This window comes from Hypomesus nipponensis, chromosome 10 (genome assembly GCF_054491055.1).
Source record: "Hypomesus nipponensis isolate SF chromosome 10, ASM5449105v1, whole genome shotgun sequence".
NCBI classification, from domain to species: Eukaryota; Metazoa; Chordata; class Actinopteri; order Osmeriformes; family Osmeridae; genus Hypomesus; species Hypomesus nipponensis.
In genome coordinates, this window is record NC_140370.1 from 12,649,220 (window position 1) to 12,667,583 (window position 18,364).

The window sequence follows — 18,364 nt, forward strand, 5'->3', positions numbered from 1 at the left end:
CTGAGCATGAGGCCCCTGTATCGTGCTCATTATTCTGATTAACATAACAATAATCAATCATGAATCGAGCCCAGGAAATTGTATACGAACTCTGCGCTCATTCTGCTGTAGTAATTACATTCGCAAACTTCAGAGGCATGGGGGCGCCATCCGGACTTTTGTCTACAGCGACGTAAGGCAGAGTAAGAGCGATGTAACCGGATGTTGCGTGTAATCTTGCTACAAACAACCATACAGGCTGGTGATGACCATGACCAAATAATAGTATTTTCTAGAAACAAGCGAACAAATAGCTAAGATTTACATAGCTATACTCAACTGAAAGGAAAGGGAGAATTCTGAAGAGCCAGGTAAGTTAACTGCTGCATTGTGTTTATCAGGTGCATTCTTTTGATGATCATACATGGACTGCAGCTAGCTAATTAGCTGAACGCTTCACGCGCAGTTAGCTACTTTAGCTTGTTGGCGAACAAAAACATCTGGTTACGACGAGGGTTTTTAGTCATACATTAAGAACTCGACATCTAGCAATTACATTGTAAGGAGGGATCTGATCTGTCGAGCAAACCACTAGTCGTTCATACAAAAATGTCTTGCTAGCTACCTGCCTATCCAGCGTAATTGACCATTTGCGAAGATGGGTCCCTTGCTATCCAGATCATGCGCGAGATATCGCTGCTAGAAATATATTAACGTGTGAAAGCAGATAATTTTGGCTTGTGTTTTTACAAGCTCTTGCCTCAAGTTGCTTACTCGTATTACATTCGCTAGTTACATAGCTAGTTAATAAGACCAAGTTCACCTGGCTAATACCATGGAATCCACGAAGCTAGCTAGGCTAAGTTGCAGCTATCGAGCTAGCTGGATAACGAATCAGTCCCAGCCCAAAATGGATACAAGAAGCTAGCCGTGCTAACGTTGAGGTATCATGTAGCTACATGCTAGTACCGGGCTGACGACGGAGACATAACGGTTTACGATTTTCCAACTGTGCCTTAATCGATTAGCCAGTGCCAGCTAACTTTAGGCAACCATAAGACTAGCTACTCTTTTACTGAATGGATAACCCGAAATAATTGCGTCGTTTTCTCAGTTTCATTAAGGAGAAAACAACACACATTATGAAGGTTAGTTAGCTAATTAGGTAATTTGCTAGCTAATACATGCTACTAGTCAGGTTGCTGCATAATCGTGCAAGGCCTATGCAAGAGACAAATTGGTGTGGCAGAACTTGGGGAACACTGGTTCTGGTTTTGAGTTGCGTGCATTGATGTGCCTCTGCCCATCAGTTACTTGTGTTTCTGCGCCACACGGCTGTGGTTTGTCTTAAGCCTTGACCTCTAACCCCACACTGCCGCTATCCAGTTGACAGTCCAATAAACTCGTTAGGGCAGCAGGCAACTGTCCTGTGGGGCAATAAATTAAGCTACTGTTGGGTTTTGCATTGTCAAGATTAGTCCTAAAGGGGCCCCAGTGCATGTAGATTAGTGATGCCGGTGTAGTAGATTAGTAAAGTTTAAACTCCTGCTGATTGTTCTTTCAGTGAGTGTTATTTTTCCATCAACACCAGTTTAGAATGTGTAATGATGAACTGGTTCTAGGTTAGACCATACAAGCCTTCTATGGTCTAATTGTTGATATGACCAAAAATGGATTCTCATTGAAGATTTGCTATAAACTAATGTCTGAAGAATTTCACAATTGTGTTTGTTTTCTGAGGGATGATGGTTCAGTGTTTCAACTACCATTGTTTTGAAGAGGTGGCCTGTCCCCCCATAACACCCCCCCCCCCCCCTAAAAGAATGACAAAATATATATTAGGCAGTATATTCCTAAAAAACTTACAAGCGAGATAAAGCTGTTTTTACACATAGGCCATTCCCCCTTGCTCGTCGTCTCAAAAGTTACATGTATTTGTGATTATACTGCACAATAATTTAAACTGACAGTTTTTGATTTCCTTCCTAGGTTGCACGGTTTGGAAAGCACTCTCCAAATCATGGTGGAGTATTACCATATTTTAGGAGTGCAAAGAAATGCATCTCAGGAGGACATAAAGAAAGCGTGAGTTTAACCTTTGATCCTAAAGAGTTCAACAGTGGGCTGTTGTTTTCTCAAGTGGTGTCCTTCTCACACTCAACGCCTGGCACTCAACCCCACTTCCTGTCTCCGTCTTTCCACGCAGATACAGAAAATTGGCCCTGAAATGGCACCCAGATAAAAACCCAGAGAATAAGGAGGAGGCAGAGAAGAAGTTCAAAGAACTGTCTGAGGCCTATGAAGTTCTGTCAGATGGTGGGTAGAACTCCATAATGAAATTCCTCCCTGTTGGTCCCTTTGCAATTGGAAAGTAAGCTTTCGGCTTTCACAATACCCATCTTTTAGCCAGACCAAGTCGCAAATGGTTTTGGATCCTGTCAGTTTACTTTTTAATTCCAAGGGGCGTTATCAACTGGCGCAGACCAAAATCCATCTGAATGCATCTAGATGTATTTGGATAGATGCAACAAAACATTGTCTTGGTTTTTAAGGAAAATGCCTTACCGGTGCTCGCCTGTACCCAACCAATGATTGACCCAACCAGATTCTGGTCGGAAAAGGAAATGTGTTTGAATGGGAGGGTGGCCAAACCCATCTGTCAGAGCAAAAATAACATGCTGGCAGATTGTTCTGGTTCCTAGACTCCCTATCCCCATAGACACACTGATGCATGCACAGAGGGTTAGTTCAGGGTCCGCTGAAGAGCAGCATCCCTTGAGCAGTGAAGGGAGGATTTACAGAATGATACCCCCTTGTGAACAGAGTATATTAAGTGATATGCAAGTGTTAGTTGTGAATTGAGGTTGTTTTTCCTCATCTTGCAGCCAACAAGAAAAGCTTGTACGACCGCCATGGAAAGGCAGGACTCAATGGAAACATTGATGGAGGCGGTATGTATGGCTTCAGTTGGAACTCGTATTTGATTGTCTAAATACAATCCATTATAGGCTATAGTGGGAGATGTAACCTTTTAGACTGTGTTTCAACCAGCTTACACATTGAGGCCACCAAGAAGATTGAATGTGTGAAGTAATCACAGCTTCATCAATGTTCTATTTGGTTTGGTGCATCTGCAGGAGGGCATTATCACAATGGCGACCACTTTAACACAGGGTTCCAATTCCGGAACCCTGAGGATGTCTTCAGGGAGTTCTTTGGAGGGCGAGATCCGTTTGCAGATTTCTTTGGTGAGTGAGTTAACTTATGTAAACTAGGCAGTTTTCTTTGTTGGATTTCATTCCAAGGTATGTTGATGTGTTGTACTAAGTTTCACTGGATGGAGTTGAGAGATTCCATCAGGGAGAGGGAGATGATCGTTTAAATCACAAAACGTCAGCTCAGAAGAATGCAGTAGAAAGACATCCCTGATCAGGATCATGTTTGTCTGGTTAGATTACCATTCACAGGATAAACAGCTTACATTTGGATATGTACACAGACCAACCAAGGACTGTATTTAGTTGGAGACTATCGAGCAAGGCCTGTTAAGTTAATGGCAGGTGCAGGTGGGATGAGAAACTGTGTGGGTTTAAATTGACCGCTGCACTGCTCCCCTCTCCTTCATGGCAGGCAGGGACCCGTTTGGTGATGAGTTTTTCGGTGGAGGTCGGAGGCACCATAGGGGGGTGAGCCGGAGCCGGACTGGGGGGCCCTTCTTTGGAGGGTTTGGTGGGTTTCCTCCCTTTGGTGCCGGCTTTGCCCCCTTCGACCCAGGTGAGACACACCAAGCCAGCGGATGTTCAGAAAAATAGTTTATTTTTACGTCTTCATCTCCCTCTGTTTTTCCCGTCCCATCTCACTCTCTGTTTCCACGACAGGCTTCACACCATTTGGACACCTGGGTCACATGGGCTCCATGGGTCATATGAGTCACATGGGTCACCTGGGAGGTGGTAGCGGCGGTGGCGGCGGGGGCTTCACCTCTTTCTCCTCCAGCTCGTTTGGGGGTGGGGGCGGAGGAGGAAGCATCAGCAGCATGGGAAACTTCCGCTCCGTGTCCACCTCAACCAAGTTCATCAATGGCAGGAAGATCACCACTAAGAGGTACACCCATCTGCTGTCTGTTTATGCTCTGTATTTGGCCAAAAGTGTTTAACAGAGCAGTTGTTGACAAACATAACTACTTAATTTGTATCCATACAAATAGTTATAACTCTCTCTTCAATTTATTTATTTTAGAATCGTGGAGAATGGACAGGAGCGAGTGGAGGTGGAGGAAGATGGACAGTTAAGATCTTTAACCATCAATGGTAAGGAACAGCTTCTGCGACTGGATAACAAGTAATACCCCCTGGAACTTTACCTGGCTGCAGCACAAACAAACTTGAGCTTAAAAAAAACGATACTAAATTGACATTGTTTGGATGTATGTTAGTTTTTTTTAAATCTCGCCCCCCCCCCCCCCCCCCCCCCTCGGTTCTGCGTGTCTTGGTAGGTCAAGGTGTCTATTTAGATGACACTTTCTATGCATTTTTTTGTTTTGTTAATGTATTTATTAGAGCTGTCAGTGATTGGCTCAGGGTGGTGTTCTGCTTGCGTTGGGGACCATGGTATTCTTTAGGACCACAGAGGGCACTGTAGTATGCAGGATCGAAAGGTCAACCAGCTAATTTTCCAAAATGTATCTTTTGAAATAGACATACATTTGTATTTGTGAGTTCATGAACCATTTTGTATAGAATTAGGACAATAAGATACACTCCCATGAAATCATATTCAGGTTATCACTCCTAATTTACCCAGGAAAAGAATGTTCTCAGATTTAGCTGGCTGATTGATTAGTCTTGCCTAATGAAGCGACCCTCAACATTTTGATTTTCAGCACTGTCTTTCTGTATGCTCTTCAGCCTATTACAGTCTGTCTCTGGAGCGCTCTCTATTTGTCGCCCTATCTTTACTCCAATTGGCGCTTAGCCTTTGATCATGTTCTGGACATGGGACACATTGTACATTTGGATTAAAGCATGACTGCTTTTTTCGTCTGGATATTGAATAGTGTTGAACTGGAAAAAAAAAGAAAGAAAAAAAAAGCGTAACCCTTTGCTTTCCAAACCTTGTTTACTACTTTACTGCTTGTCTCTCTAACCTCATGTTGGTGACATTTCCTTTTTTGTACATGCTGGTAGAATGTGTTGATGATGTTGTTTCATTTGTTCTAATGCAAGTGTTTTTCTTTTCTTTTAAGAAGCATGTATGCCAATAAATGTTGTTGAGTCTTAATGTTATTATTGCATAACCATGCACAAATTAAGGAGTCGTCGTTATATAAATGATATATACATAGAATTTTGTGCACTTTGTAAAACAATTTGAAATCAATAAATATGGAATTTCCTCCTTTTTTGGGGATGTCGAGATCTTGGGTGGCTTGTGCTGTTTTTTCTCTGGGAAGAAGCAACTTTACTCTTGAGAGCTATACACAATTTTCCTCCGAAGGAGTAGAATTGCTTGATGTGGCTTTAAATCATTTATCACCCCCTTTTCCCTAGATCTGAGAGGTCTAAACTAAAATAAATATATTAGAAACTTGCCTTAATCCAGCATGTCAGGAAAAAAAAGAAAAAATATGTCCTTTGGAGTCTGAAAGTTGCTTTGGGATTAAGGGATGCTATGCTAACATATTCTTCAGTGTGATTGCATGCCGGCTCGGTACTAACTTGCATATGTGGATCCTTATGTTTTAAATGGATGACTTTGCACTCGATCACACTCCACAGTGAGTAGTACCAGTATTGAGAATTTAAGTAATGTAGTGACCAACTAAACCACATATAAGAGGTCCGTTTCCCTATTTGTTGGTATCACTTTTTTTGACTGAAGCCTTTTTCAGCAAGGCATTACAATTGGTTTACAACACACCTCTATTTCCATGACTGTCATTTAATTTGATCGATGAATGGATGTGACCCTAACATTAAGCATATATCCTATGCCTATGAATGTGGGTCTTTTAGACCTGGGTCACTGTATCTCTATGTTTTAGTAACCCCATGCCCCCTCCCACCTCCTTCTCCCCTTCCCCAGGCCAACCCAGCAACCCGCCTGCTTTATTGGGAGACGGGGATGGGCTTCCCCCTCACACATCCCGCCCCCTCCCTCATGTCCAAAACGCAAAGACTTCCCACCACACACCTAATCAGGGCAGAGAGGAGACTCGAGGCTCAAACACGTCCTACCACACCTCCAGTAAGGACAGAGAGGAGGGGCTGAGTTCAAACGCGTCCTACCACACCCCCAACCAAGACAGATTGGAGGGGCGGAGCACAGGGACTTCTTCCTGTACAAACAATCAGGACAGAGATGACAGGCGGAGCTCAGCGTCAGGTTGGAGTAAAATGTCACAGCTGGATCATCTTTTTTTGTCATATCTCAATGATGAGTATCGCGTGAACGTTTTGAAAACCTCTTCTTGTCTGTGTTTCCAGGAAATCCTGACCATAAGAGGAAGAGACCCATGTCTACTGAAGATGCAAAGAAGAGAAGAACATGAAATACAGCTTAGCACACACTCACATGGACGCATACAAACATCTCAAACACACACTTTTACTGCTTAAACAAGACAACATGATTTAATAGAGGGATAATTGCATTTACAAATGCATACATTCAATTAATTCTGTAATCTCGACTGCCTATCTACAGCAATTATAACCCTACATAGGGAATTTGACCAAATTATTTTGCATTCACATTTTAACGTTATGCTTTAAGTGGAAAAAGTACTAGGTTTTTGTCAACTGTAATGCGTTAGGCTGCTTAGCTGCACATATGTATGGGTGGTAGGTACTAGCTTCATACCAAGGTCACAGATTATCGGATCTGTGGCTGTAAAGGCTGATCATGCTATATTCACTGACACCTATATAGTTGTGATCGTCTCACCAACCCTCATGACACTGAACGACTGACTTTTCCAACACCTTTGGTGAGAATTATACTTTGACCAGAACACATGCAGTATGTACTTTTGATATCATCTGACCCCTAGTCTGGTGGACCCATATGGACTGCTGCACACACTTTTTTTAAAATTGTATTTAAAGTCACTTCATGGGAAGAGAAGCGACATGTGAATTAGCCAGATCAGTCTGGTCCATCCAGACCTCCAGCCCCGCCTGTATGTCTAACTCCCTCCCCCACATAGAGGTGACTCTCTGGCGGCTATGGCCTGTAGCACTGGGTCCCAACGGCTTGTGCTGCTGGAAAGTTGCAGCCCCAGCCTGTTCCTGGCCCGGTTGCGGTAACCCTGGAACAGCTGAGGCCCGTCGTGCTCCTCGGCCTCTGAGCTGATCTCCATTTTCTGGATGATGAGCTTCAGTAGGTGATGCTGCTTTTCCATCACGCTCGAGATCTCCTTCAGCCTGTAGGAGGTATGATGATGGGTATATGGTGAACCGGGGGACCGTCATGGTTACAGCATTATTGTATTCCAAACTGTACACCAGATACATCACTCGGCAAGCTGAGGTTCTGGGTTGTTGAGGCTACCTGTACTTCTGTTTGTTTATTTCCTGTTCCAGTGGCAGGGCTTGATTGGTGCCAGGCTTGAAACGACTATGTACGGTTCCTCCAGAATTCCTCAAACAGAAGATCCCTTTCTGGAAAGAAAAGACAGAACAGCTAGATGGAGTTTTGGAAAGTTATCTAAGGCAAGGGATGACAGTCTTGAGTGTTTTAACTGTATTTGTTGTAATAAATAGTTTGACATTTTCTATTTTTTCTTTTTGCTACTGGTTGAAATGTATTGTGTGTTCAACCGGGACCCTCTGTTTACAGCAAGACTGGATACTGTAGTTCTATATGCTTTTATGTCCACACACACCTTTCCGTGGCAGGCTTTGTTGGGGTACTCGATGATGGAATCCTGGTCAACTCTCTTCATGAACCAGTAAGGCAGCTTCGCCTCTAGATTGGTATGGAGATCAATCTGTCGGGGCACAGGAAAAGTGGAAAAGTAAAAAATGAGTTGCTTAACGGGAGATCATTTATTAGATAGTTAGTGATTACATGAACTTATTAGTTGGAACAGATTGTCATATTTACTGTAGGGGTTACTTGATTAAACTTTGAATGTAGCACAATTAAAAACATTTTGGACGTTTCAGACACACCTGCATCCCAATCTGTTCAAGCACAGCATTGTTCTGGACCGCCGCAATGTCTCCAACAGCCAAACCGATCTAGGTTACAACAAAGGTTAGAAGTCTAGGTGAAAAAATGACAAAAAATAATAATCCTGTGCTATATTGAATGTTTGTATTTCAGACTGTTGAATGGTGTCTCAGAAGAGATCCAATTTGCCAACTCCACAAAATAACCAAACATCCCACCACTAACCAAAGCCAAACAGCATCCAGCCCGAGGCTGATCCTTGCGACTTTTCAGTCCAAGACAGCACTACTTTACCACACATGCACATTTACACACAAATGTGTTACTGTCATGTCTAGTGATAAACTGACCAGAAGGTTCATCAGCAGGATGGGCACAAGCAGGACAAACCAGATGAAGATGGCAAAGGTGAGATAGGGGAAGGGCAGACGACCTGCCAGGTAGGGCTTCAGAATGTTCTCCTGGTAGTTTATCTCTCCAACCATCATGACAAACGTTTGCATCACCGACAACTGTACATTTTTGACCTGATTCTGTGGATGGTAAAGAAGTGAATTCATCAATTGTATTCCACTGGAAGTGGTTCACTAGAAAGAGATGTGTTATTTGCCATGTTGATTCAGGGTCAAAATCATTCTGAATTGAATGTACCTGATCTATCATCAAGGCATAAAATGAGAGTGCAAATGCCAGCATCAGACAGAAGAAGAGTAAAATGATACTGAGGAGGGTCTTGGAGATCTCTCGAAACATCACAACATAGATACCAAAGCGCTCAAACCTGGACAGAACAGACAATAAATTATTTACTCGAGCCAACAAAATACCTAAACCAGTCATAGAATACACTGTACGTTCCACATTCAAAGTTGTTTTGCAGGGATTGTGAATGCAGAAACTTGGAAGGAGTACTATCAGGACAGTATTTCACATTGACAAAACGTGGTCAAATATATTTGAGCCAGCAGATGGAGTGTGTGTACCGTTGCAGGTAGAGAAGGAAGTTGAACCAGGAAACCAGAACAGCGAGGGCGCCTGCTTTCCAGTGCCAGGTATCCTTCTGATCCATTAGCAGAGGAACCACAAACAGCAGGGAGCTCAAAGCAGCCGACCAGTCCAGCAAGTTAGTCGCATCATGGAAGTACCTGGAACGCTGTTGAGATGGCAGCAACAACAGTCCCCAGAAAAACAGTAACTATAATGTTAGACAATTGTTCAATCGTTTGTAGAGGTTGGTTTGCGGACATGCACCGTATATTGAAGTTAGTGAGTTAGTTTGAGAATGCTGGGGTTTTTTACCTGTTGAAATATCTGCACGATCTCCTTACCTACTGAATACAGGTTCATGGCCAGAACCAAAAACATGCAGGTTGTGATAAGGTAACATTGCTGCAAAAAAAGTATAAAAAAAATGTTTGGTGAAATTCAAATCTCAAATGCAAGTGAACTAAATACATCGGTAATATCCAAAAGACAGGAACTCTTTACTTTATCAAAGGAGTTGGTGACCATACTAAGGGAAGTGTTGTTCCGGCTTGTGTTGGAGGTGACGACGGGCCTGAGGTTGATGATGAGGTGGGTAAGCGGCAGCAGGCCCAGAGAGTACACCCCCAGGTTCAGAAGGTGGATCTTCACCCCATAGGCCTTCCTGGGGAAGGGGGGAGAGGACACTATGGATGTCCAGGGATTCTAAATTATGTTCATTTTGTCTTTCATAATCTTTATCAGACTGTTAGGGACATGTTTTTTGATTGCTGTGCCTGCTGTGAGAGGGGGCGATGATGCTCGAGGTCAACGAGCAACAAATGGGAAAACATGGAAGAGGATTCATAGTGAAAATAGGGAGTCAGATGGCTGAGCGGTGAGGGAATTGAGCTACTAATCAGAAATTTGCCGGTTCGATTTCCAGCTGTGCCATAATGACGTTGTGTCCTTGGGAAAGGCACTTGACCCTACTTGACTCGGGGGAATGTCCCTGTACTTTCTGTAAGTCACTCTGGGTAACAATGATGATTATAAGTGCAGGTTTCTGACCCCGGTCACTCACCATTTCATCTCTAAATACTTCTTGCAGACAGGATGGGTCAACAGCTCCACACGATTAAGCTTGACCATGTGCTGCGTTCACAATCACACACAACAACAATTACAAATGCAACACAAAAAAAACAAGTTTCTTGAATATTATTACACAATTCTCTAAACCTCAAAGCAATGGAATAGGAGGACTTACATTCAAGGCAACAAGAGGTTCAAATCTGTAATGTTTGTCTTTTCTTGCCAACTTCATGACATGGATTGGAGCTTGAAGCCATCTAAAGTCGTATTCAATCTGTTTATTGAAATATTTTGCTGTCAACATGGACATCTTAAGAAGTGCTATATGAAAACATGAATTCTTAACAAGTAATTTGAGTCAGACTTACAAAGTAGTTGATGCTGTGTACATCATCTTCAGACTCCTTTATACAGGTATCTAAAAGAGTCTGGAGAGAATCAGGCACAGCAATTGAACTTGTCATACTCTTAACACAAGTGAAATGATTTGGAAAGCATACATTTCAAACTCACAAAGTCAATGAAATACAATATTGTAATATTGTAAAGATAGTCATTTCATTATTTTCCAGAACAGCATAGCTGTATGAATGACTTGCTAGGATCCTGTTACACAGACCTTAAAACACTCTGGCAGAAACTCGATGATATCCATGACAACACATCTTTTGTTTGGGTCCTCAGAAGTAAAATTGTGCACTATCAGAGATTCTGCACCTCTGCCAATGGAAAACAAAATTACAATCACCATATTTTTAGTTGTTCTTGACGCCTACTGTCTGGATTTTATACTAGGGTCAACTTTAGGCAGGTTATTTCCTGACCAAATTTGGATCTTGCCTGGCTGACACTACAAACAGATAGCTACAATTCATCAGACGGGCCGAAATACCATGGCTTCCACATAACACTTCAGTCTAGACACAATATTTTTCTAATGGGACAATTAGACATTTCTCAGCACATTCTGTGCTTCTTTGCTCAAGGTCTCACTCCCTGCTGGCTGGGACCAGAAACCAGCCAGAAAGTGACCGTAATGAAGCCAGGAAACTTAACACAGACATGCCTACAGGCATGCAAAGTATGACAGAGCCAACAGAAGCAGGCGGAGGCTGACTTACTTACAGTAAGTACAGGGACATTCCCCCCAAGGAAAGTAGGGTGAAGTGCCTTTCCCAAGGACACAACTCAATTTGGCACGGTGGGGAAATCGATCCGCCAACCTTCTGATTACTAGCCCGACTCCCTCACCGCTCTGCCATCTGACTCCCATGTTATGGCAGACTAGAGGTGTCACTAGGACGGTGGACCCACCTGGCACTCCTGATGACACTGTCCGTGGTCTCCTTCCTACCGCTGAACACGGCCTCGTGCAGGAAGCTGTTGTCTGCCTTGTTGAGGGTGATTTTGGCTCCTCGTTCCAGGAGCAACATCACAGCTGCAGTGTGGCCCTCCCTGGATGTCAGGTGAAGGGCTGTGTTCTGGAACACACAGTGAGGGTTTTTTTAGGGTGAATAAGATACAACCATGAATTCGTCTTTGGGGATTTTCGGTTGATTTGAATCTTGATTCGTATTGCAACTAATGATGCCATTATAGAGTTTGTGTATGTGACGAGTGTATTATTCAAATGTTCATGTTCTATCATTTCAAGCGTTGGCTGTGCTGAAGCCTTTTGCTTGGTGAGCTAATTCTGAGCAGAGGTAGGAGAGAGACCAGACCCCTTCCTCATCAGTCTTGTCCAGCAGTTTGCTGTTAGATGTCAGGAGAGTGCTCATGGTCTGGGTGTAGCCCTCGGCTGCCGCGTAGTGCAGACATGTCCAGCCCTTGTAGTCGCTACAACGCAAGTAAACAAACATGCACGCACACACAATTGTCAGCAGTAACATTCATACCTAATCAGTGACAATGTATTGGTGATTGAAGTTGACTTCCGACAGGGACTGCTGTAGAGAAGTGCTTCACAGTGTGCCGTACCTTTGAAAGAGTGACCCCCTCCTCAGCAGCAGTTCCACCACTCTGACATGGCCGCCCCGGGACGCCATGTGCAGGGGCGTCATCCCCTTCTCGTCCCCCTCGTTAAGCAGGCGGGTGTCGGCCATGTTGTCCAGAAGCCTGAGGCATGTGTTGATCCTTCCATACCTGACGGAGAGAAAGAGAGAAACTTTTTGATTCAAATCCAATCGGCTCGTAATATATCGCAATATCTATTTTATTGAACTGAACGCTCTGAAGGATTAGTGTACATGACTGGGGGGACTGGAGGGACGAAGGGGGCCCTGACCTCTGATCTAGACATTTTGTAATAGTCCCCCTCACATTCCCAGTCACACCGACATCCTAAACCAAACCTCCACGCCTGGTCTGAAGTGGTCTGCGACCACATTTATCTTCCTACTCATACAATGACTCACTCGGCAGCAAAGTGGAGGGCAGACTTCTTCTGTTTGGACTTGTGTTCCAGTGAGACGTTGAGGTTCAGAATGTTGTTGACAGAGTCGGGGATGCCCAGCCTGCAGGCGTAGTGCAGGGGGGTGCACCCCTCGTGGTCCTCTGCTCCCAGCAGCTCCCTCACACTGCTCAGCTGGGACGGGAAACACGGGAGCAAAACATAACCATTTTAGCTCCAGACCATAGGTCCCCTATCTGATGACATGTATGAAGAGTCTGAAAAGTATATTCCATGTGTTTAAATTGTGTTGGAGAAAATGTGTTTGTCACCCTAATTGTGATATTTGAATGCTAGATGGCAGTGTTGTGCATTTAATCTTGGGATTTGATAAAGATGCCACATTTCAGACAAAACTAACCCGAAGCCATGGACCTGCTGGTCACAGGCATTGAAATGCTTTGCGGGTACAAAATACACAATTACCTGAAGAACCCCAGAAGAGAGGTTTTTAAGACCTTTGGGCTGCAAGATGGCAAGATGAAGAAAACTACAGCCAGTTTTGTCTTTTATTTTCAGATCAGCCCCTAGACAGAAGAACGTTTAAACAAGGATTATTAGAATTAGGATTGCATGAGATGTGGTTGGCAATTGTAGGTGTATGTTTTAGGAGTCAAACCATTGGTTAGGAGCAGGTTCACAGTTTTCCAGGCCCCACAGGTTGTTGCTAGGAGCAGTGGTGTGTGACCCTTGCAGTCAATGAAGTTAATGTCTGCCCCCTGTTACATTCAATTCAAGAGTAAAAGATCATTTATTATGTCTTTGTATCTTACAATTTGGTTCTATTGTAATGACTAAGAACTACTATAAATTTGTACAACTTTGACAGGTTATTTGTCAGAGCTATTCATGTGTCTTGAAACCCTTGAAAATTATGCTTACTTTAGATATCAGGTATTCAGCTAATTCAAAGTGGTCAAATATTGTTGCCCTTCAGTTCGAAAAAGACAAAACAAAAATTTTAGAATCCAAGTCATTGTCGCTTAGTAATTGTCTTATATATATATATATGTATTTTTTTTCTTCGGTAGAAACAGATTGTACTTGTGTAGAGGTGTTTGGGAGGCTCCGTCAGTGATGTTGATGACATCACAGACCCTGTCATAGGAAGACAGCATGAGCTTGACGGCCTCCATGGCCCCTTGGTTACAGGCAAAATGAAGAGCCGTGGACTTGTCACACTAGGAGAGGAAAACACACAGTCACACACTTATGATGAATACGGATGTGAGGAAAATCTGCAATGATTTGGATGTGATTGTGAGTGGTTGACCATAGATGAAACCAGATCTGATAATGCACTGATAATGGATCTGTACTTGAGCATGTGGCATTACCACTCAAAAGCCCACAGTGAGCCCTCCCATATGAATACATGACATCATTCTGTTCTTACTAATCATGTATTTCCTTATTAAAGCATTGCCATCCAGTTGACTTATCTGGCTTTTTTTCTGTTGAAACCAGGACTATCGAGGACAGTTAAACTGATATGAGAAATCTACCTGTTGCTGGTCTATGCGAGCTCCATGGTCGATACACATCTTAATGACTTCCAGGTTTCCCCCACGGACCGCCAGGTGGAGTGGGCTGCAGAAGAACTTGTCCACATAATTTATGTGGGAGTCTATGGAATGGCCGGTTACATCACCTTATAGAGAGAGAAATGGAAGAAAAATTGTTTATTTGGCCATCTTTGCACCAGATGCATACTACAGAGGACCAGTAACCCTAAAATGGTCTCGTCGAAGGATTTGAGATTGGAAATATTTAATCTATTTCTGCTTATCACCTAATAATGTTTTTGTACAATGTAATTGTCTTATAGTAACTGGGAGTAATACAAAATATTCAAGACTATATTAAATGGATAATTGACCTACCCTCTTGGAGAATCACCTGCATTGATTGTTTGGCCCCAGCAAAGGCAGCAGCGTGAATGGGATAATGGCCCAGCTTGTTTTGTTGACACAGCTTGGCACCATGTTTAAACTGCAAAACAACAGGTATAGGATCAAGCCTGCATAACAAAAGATCTGAAGGGACAGGAGATGGAGTAATCGTCTAATTAAAAAGGCTTTTTGACAGCCTGCAATCAGATCAGCGCTCCGATTTAATATGGTTTCACCAACAGTCTTATCAGTTTAGTAACTGATAGCTTTTAATATCTGTAAATCATCCATCGTGGAGTCAATATGGACTTTTTATATCCTGCATTGTAAACATGCTGTATCTCTCACAGTGTGTGGAGGTGTGGGTGTGTGAGAGAGAGCCAGGACAGTGTGTGTCTGAGTGTTTGTAAGTGATGTCCTCACCAGTATCTGCAGGGCTTTGTGGTTGTTTACCGAGCAGGCCAACATGAGAGGCGTGTTCCCCAGATCTCCCTCCAGGTTGGCGTCAGTGCCGCTGTGGGACAGTAACAACTGTACATAGACACACGCACGTGCGCACACACACACACACACACACATTTAGTCAGTTAGGCTTTAGAACCGTCAACTATGAAAGCCAACTGATTACTGCTATCATGTAAACATAAATTCTGAATACAACTTTTGATTTTCAATCCGAGTCAGAGACTGTGGAAACACAGTGACGGACTCACATGGACCAGGGTGTTGTATGTTTGGTTGACCGCCAAGTGCAAAGGGGACATCAGGCCTTGGTTGAGAAGGTTGGGGTCTGCTCCCTTCTCAAGAAGACACAGCAGACTCTCCTTCTGATTCTTCTGCACCGCCCAGTGGAGTGGGGTGTTCCCCTCATCATCACGGCAGTTGAGCTCTGCACACATGCGATTGCCACAGGCACATATGGGCACGCAGAACCACAGAGCCATACATTAGAACGTGCTTTAGAACGTACACTAGAACGTACATTAGAACGTACATTAGAACGTACATTAGAACGTACATTAGAACGTGCTTTAGAACGTGCTTTAGAACGTACATTAGAACGTACATTAGAACGTACATTAGAACGTGCTTTAGAACGTGCATTAGAACGTACATTAGAACGTACATTAGGGCATTAACGAGTCTGATGTCATCCGACCGTTCAACAAAAACATTTTGAAGACACGTTTATTGTTCCACTGAATGTACAACAGTCGATAAAGAAGAAGAGAGGAGGTATTGTGAAGAATGCATTTGACCTTGTGCTCCTGCTATCTGCACTATGACTTGTATAGTGCCCACATGCCCTTCTGCGGAGGCATGGTGCAGTGGGCTGGCCCCAGACTGGTCTCTGATGCCCAGGTGTTCAGGGTATTTCTCCAGAACAGCAGTGTTACCCTGACGAGCCCACTGACGTGGGTTGGAGGGATGTTTTAGAAAAATTAAATGGTACAAAAAGCCATTTTATTGAAAAGCAAAATCTAAACTGAAATATTTTTTTGTCACATTAATTTTGAGTGTCAGTAAAAATATTAATATTAAGTAAGTCACATTTTTACTTACGTTGAATATTTTGGCTGAAATGTTGTTTCCGTAATCCCCACAAATTAAACTGTGGTAGATCTTGTTTTCCATTGCACTGGTCTTTGAACAGCTTATTGTGCTCTCCAGCTCATGGCTACATTTCTGTGAATACTTTAATAAACTACGGGATTACAATTGTAGCTCTGACAAATACTTATTGATTCCTATTGTAGCATCTGAACACCTCTCAAACTAGTACAGAACAATCTTAATTATATAAACTTACAAAACACAAATACAGTAAACCACATCTAACTATACAAAGTGTAGTTTAGTGTGGCAGTTTGAATAGGAAAACCGACTCAGTGTGAATACTAAATATATCATACCATAAAGTTATCAATCTCTGACACAGCTTACCTTGTAGTTGACTGGGAGTGATGTGAGAGTTTTTGAGAGTCAGTTCCTACCAGAGTGGGCATTTATATAGACTGAACCATCTGGCAGATCAAATGACAATGGTTACTCTGGTGAACTTTGATCAGACACTGGAGAGAGCCCCAGGACGCCAACCCAAATGCTGTAATGGATTCCATAATGCACCTAATTGTACAAAAATCCCTCTTCTGAACTCACATTAGCTGTGTCTTTGCTCTAATGAGGAAAAAAAACACATTGTCACTTTGCACAGGCTCGTATAGCCTATAACTGAATTTTACAAAGTGAATTTGGGATTGGAATTTATTTACAAAACGCTCTGTCCCCCGATTTGTAAATGTCTGGTACTTTGTATAGCATTATCTAGAAAAACACTCCAATTGTGAAGAAGCAAACAGGACAAAGCTGAAATTGTGACATTTAGGTAGGCTTATCTTAGTCTACATTTCTCACGTTGGCAGATAGACAAAGGCTGCTATTTCACCCTTGCACATGAAATGTACACCCATATCCCATACTCAACAGTTAAAGGTTAGTGAAACAGCTGGTCCTTCTTCTTCTACCACTGAGATTTAATGCACTTGGGTGATGACAACAATACAGTCTGTGGAGCTGGAGTAATGATCTATTGATAGGGACAACAATATTTTCATTATCAAGGAGAAACCTTCATTAGTGAGTCAAATCCATGTCAATATTTATTGAGTTGAACCTTATGGCCTTGAGGCAGAGGTGAACTAAATATTGTTCTTCACCATCAAGTAGGTAGGTTTACGGTAGTCTGCCTGTACTAAACATGTACTATTTAATCTTTGATTGGCAATAGTTGGTGTTTAAATAAACCAAACGTCATGTCATGCACAGTCATATCTCTTGTGATTGGATGAAATAATGATATAGGCTATCTGATTGCCTGGTTGTTGACCCATTGCCATTTAATGGAAAAAATAAGATATTATTAGAGTTTCAATGGAAAATCTGATACTGCCACAGCATCAAATTTCTTAGCTCGGAAATACTTATGCTGATCTAGTACAATATGAGGTATATGCTTGCTTCGATGTATTCATCAAGACATCTCTAAGACACTTTTAATCATCAATAAATCATCCTTCTTTTACAATAACTACATGGAAAAAGTCTTGACAATATTTGAATAATGTGATTTATTGTAATGTAATATATTTGTATGTAACATATATGTCAGATGGCTGAGCGGTTAGGGAGTTGGGCTATTAACCAGAAGGTTGTTGGTTCAATTCCAGGCCTTGCCAAATGACATTGTGTCCTTGGGCAAGGCACTTCACCCTCCTTGGGGAGAATGTCCCTGTACTTACTGTAAGTCGCTGTGGATATGAGCGTCTGCTAAATGACTAAATGTAAATATGTATGACTTGTACAATCACTAATTTGATATGACAAGATCTGAAACTGCAGGGAATAGAAACAGGCACATTCACATACTTAAGGAGAGCAGAAATAACACGGTTGCTTTTAGAAGTCTCCAAAAGTGGTCTTGGATTAATGTTGATTAACCAACCCCCCTGTGGTGACTTCTGAAACCTACAGCACATCCAGTACATCATGTAGAAGTCCTAAACCAGAAACCACAAAGGTAAATTACTGTGTTAGCCTAGTCTGACCAGTGGTTTGGATTACTGTGCATTGTCGTGGCGTACATTATGGTTTGGTCTACACTTCCTTTTAAAAACCCATAGCCTGTGAATTTTGATTATTGTCATATATTTGGAAATGTATTGAAAGAGTGTTAGTAACTACAAAACCTAAATCAACAATTGCAGCTACAGTTTCCTCCTTTTACACCGTTTATTTGCCTTATAACGAATTA

General features: G+C 42.5%; 2 protein-coding genes across 3 annotated transcripts; one reads left to right on the forward strand and one right to left on the reverse strand.

Moving 5' to 3' along the window:
* Positions 1 to 202: 202 nt before the first annotated feature.
* dnajb6a (DnaJ heat shock protein family (Hsp40) member B6a) lies at positions 203 to 7,752 on the forward strand. Of its 2 annotated transcripts, XR_014767153.1 has the most exons (11): positions 203 to 350; positions 1,969 to 2,064; positions 2,186 to 2,295; positions 2,865 to 2,930; positions 3,117 to 3,227; positions 3,610 to 3,753; positions 3,858 to 4,083; positions 4,219 to 4,289; positions 6,064 to 6,363; positions 6,465 to 7,412; positions 7,563 to 7,752. XR_014767153.1 is itself a non-coding variant. In XM_084707546.1 (10 exons), the coding sequence occupies exons 2-10, from the start codon at positions 2,000 to 2,002 to the stop codon at positions 6,527 to 6,529; spliced, it is 1,158 nt and encodes a 385-aa protein (XP_084563672.1). In that variant the 5' UTR covers positions 203 to 350; positions 1,969 to 1,999; the 3' UTR covers positions 6,530 to 7,752. The 2 variants fall into 2 exon arrangements, 1 of the variants encoding a protein (XP_084563672.1); XM_084707546.1 differs by having other exon boundaries at positions 6,465 to 7,752.
* On the reverse strand, positions 7,166 to 16,188 carry trpa1a (transient receptor potential cation channel, subfamily A, member 1a). Its single transcript, XM_084707545.1, has 27 exons — positions 16,117 to 16,188; positions 15,813 to 15,963; positions 15,267 to 15,442; positions 14,977 to 15,084; positions 14,545 to 14,653; positions 14,167 to 14,312; positions 13,706 to 13,842; positions 13,544 to 13,592; positions 13,281 to 13,380; positions 13,088 to 13,188; positions 12,627 to 12,796; positions 12,190 to 12,354; positions 11,934 to 12,048; positions 11,527 to 11,693; positions 10,832 to 10,931; positions 10,581 to 10,640; positions 10,388 to 10,486; positions 10,202 to 10,272; positions 9,643 to 9,802; positions 9,454 to 9,543; positions 9,138 to 9,307; positions 8,806 to 8,935; positions 8,505 to 8,687; positions 8,154 to 8,222; positions 7,865 to 7,969; positions 7,531 to 7,640; positions 7,166 to 7,403 (listed from the first exon to the last, which is right to left on the reverse strand). Exons 1-27 carry the CDS (start codon positions 16,186 to 16,188, stop codon positions 7,166 to 7,168), a joined length of 3,351 nt encoding a protein of 1,116 aa, XP_084563671.1.
* Between the last annotated feature and the right edge of the window lie 2,176 nt (positions 16,189 to 18,364).

Bases quoted from the DNA above. Each gene is read 5' to 3' on its own strand.
- dnajb6a (XM_084707546.1), top strand. From the start codon at position 2,000: ATGGTGGAGTATTACCATATTTTAGGAGTGCAAAGAAATGCATCTCAG. The intron at 3,754-3,857 runs GTGAGACACACC...TTTCCACGACAG, and splicing joins CTTTGCCCCCTTCGACCCAG to GCTTCACACCATTTGGACAC. The intron at 4,084-4,218 runs GTACACCCATCT...TATTTATTTTAG, and splicing joins AGGAAGATCACCACTAAGAG to AATCGTGGAGAATGGACAGG.
- trpa1a (XM_084707545.1), bottom strand. From the start codon at position 16,188: ATGGAAAACAAGATCTACCACAGTTTAATTTGTGGGGATTACGGAAAC. The intron at 15,964-16,116 runs GTAAGTAAAAAT...AACCCACGTCAG, and splicing joins TTTCAGCCAAAATATTCAAC to TGGGCTCGTCAGGGTAACAC. The intron at 8,688-8,805 runs GTACATTCAATT...TACCATCCACAG, and splicing joins ATGCCTTGATGATAGATCAG to AATCAGGTCAAAAATGTACA.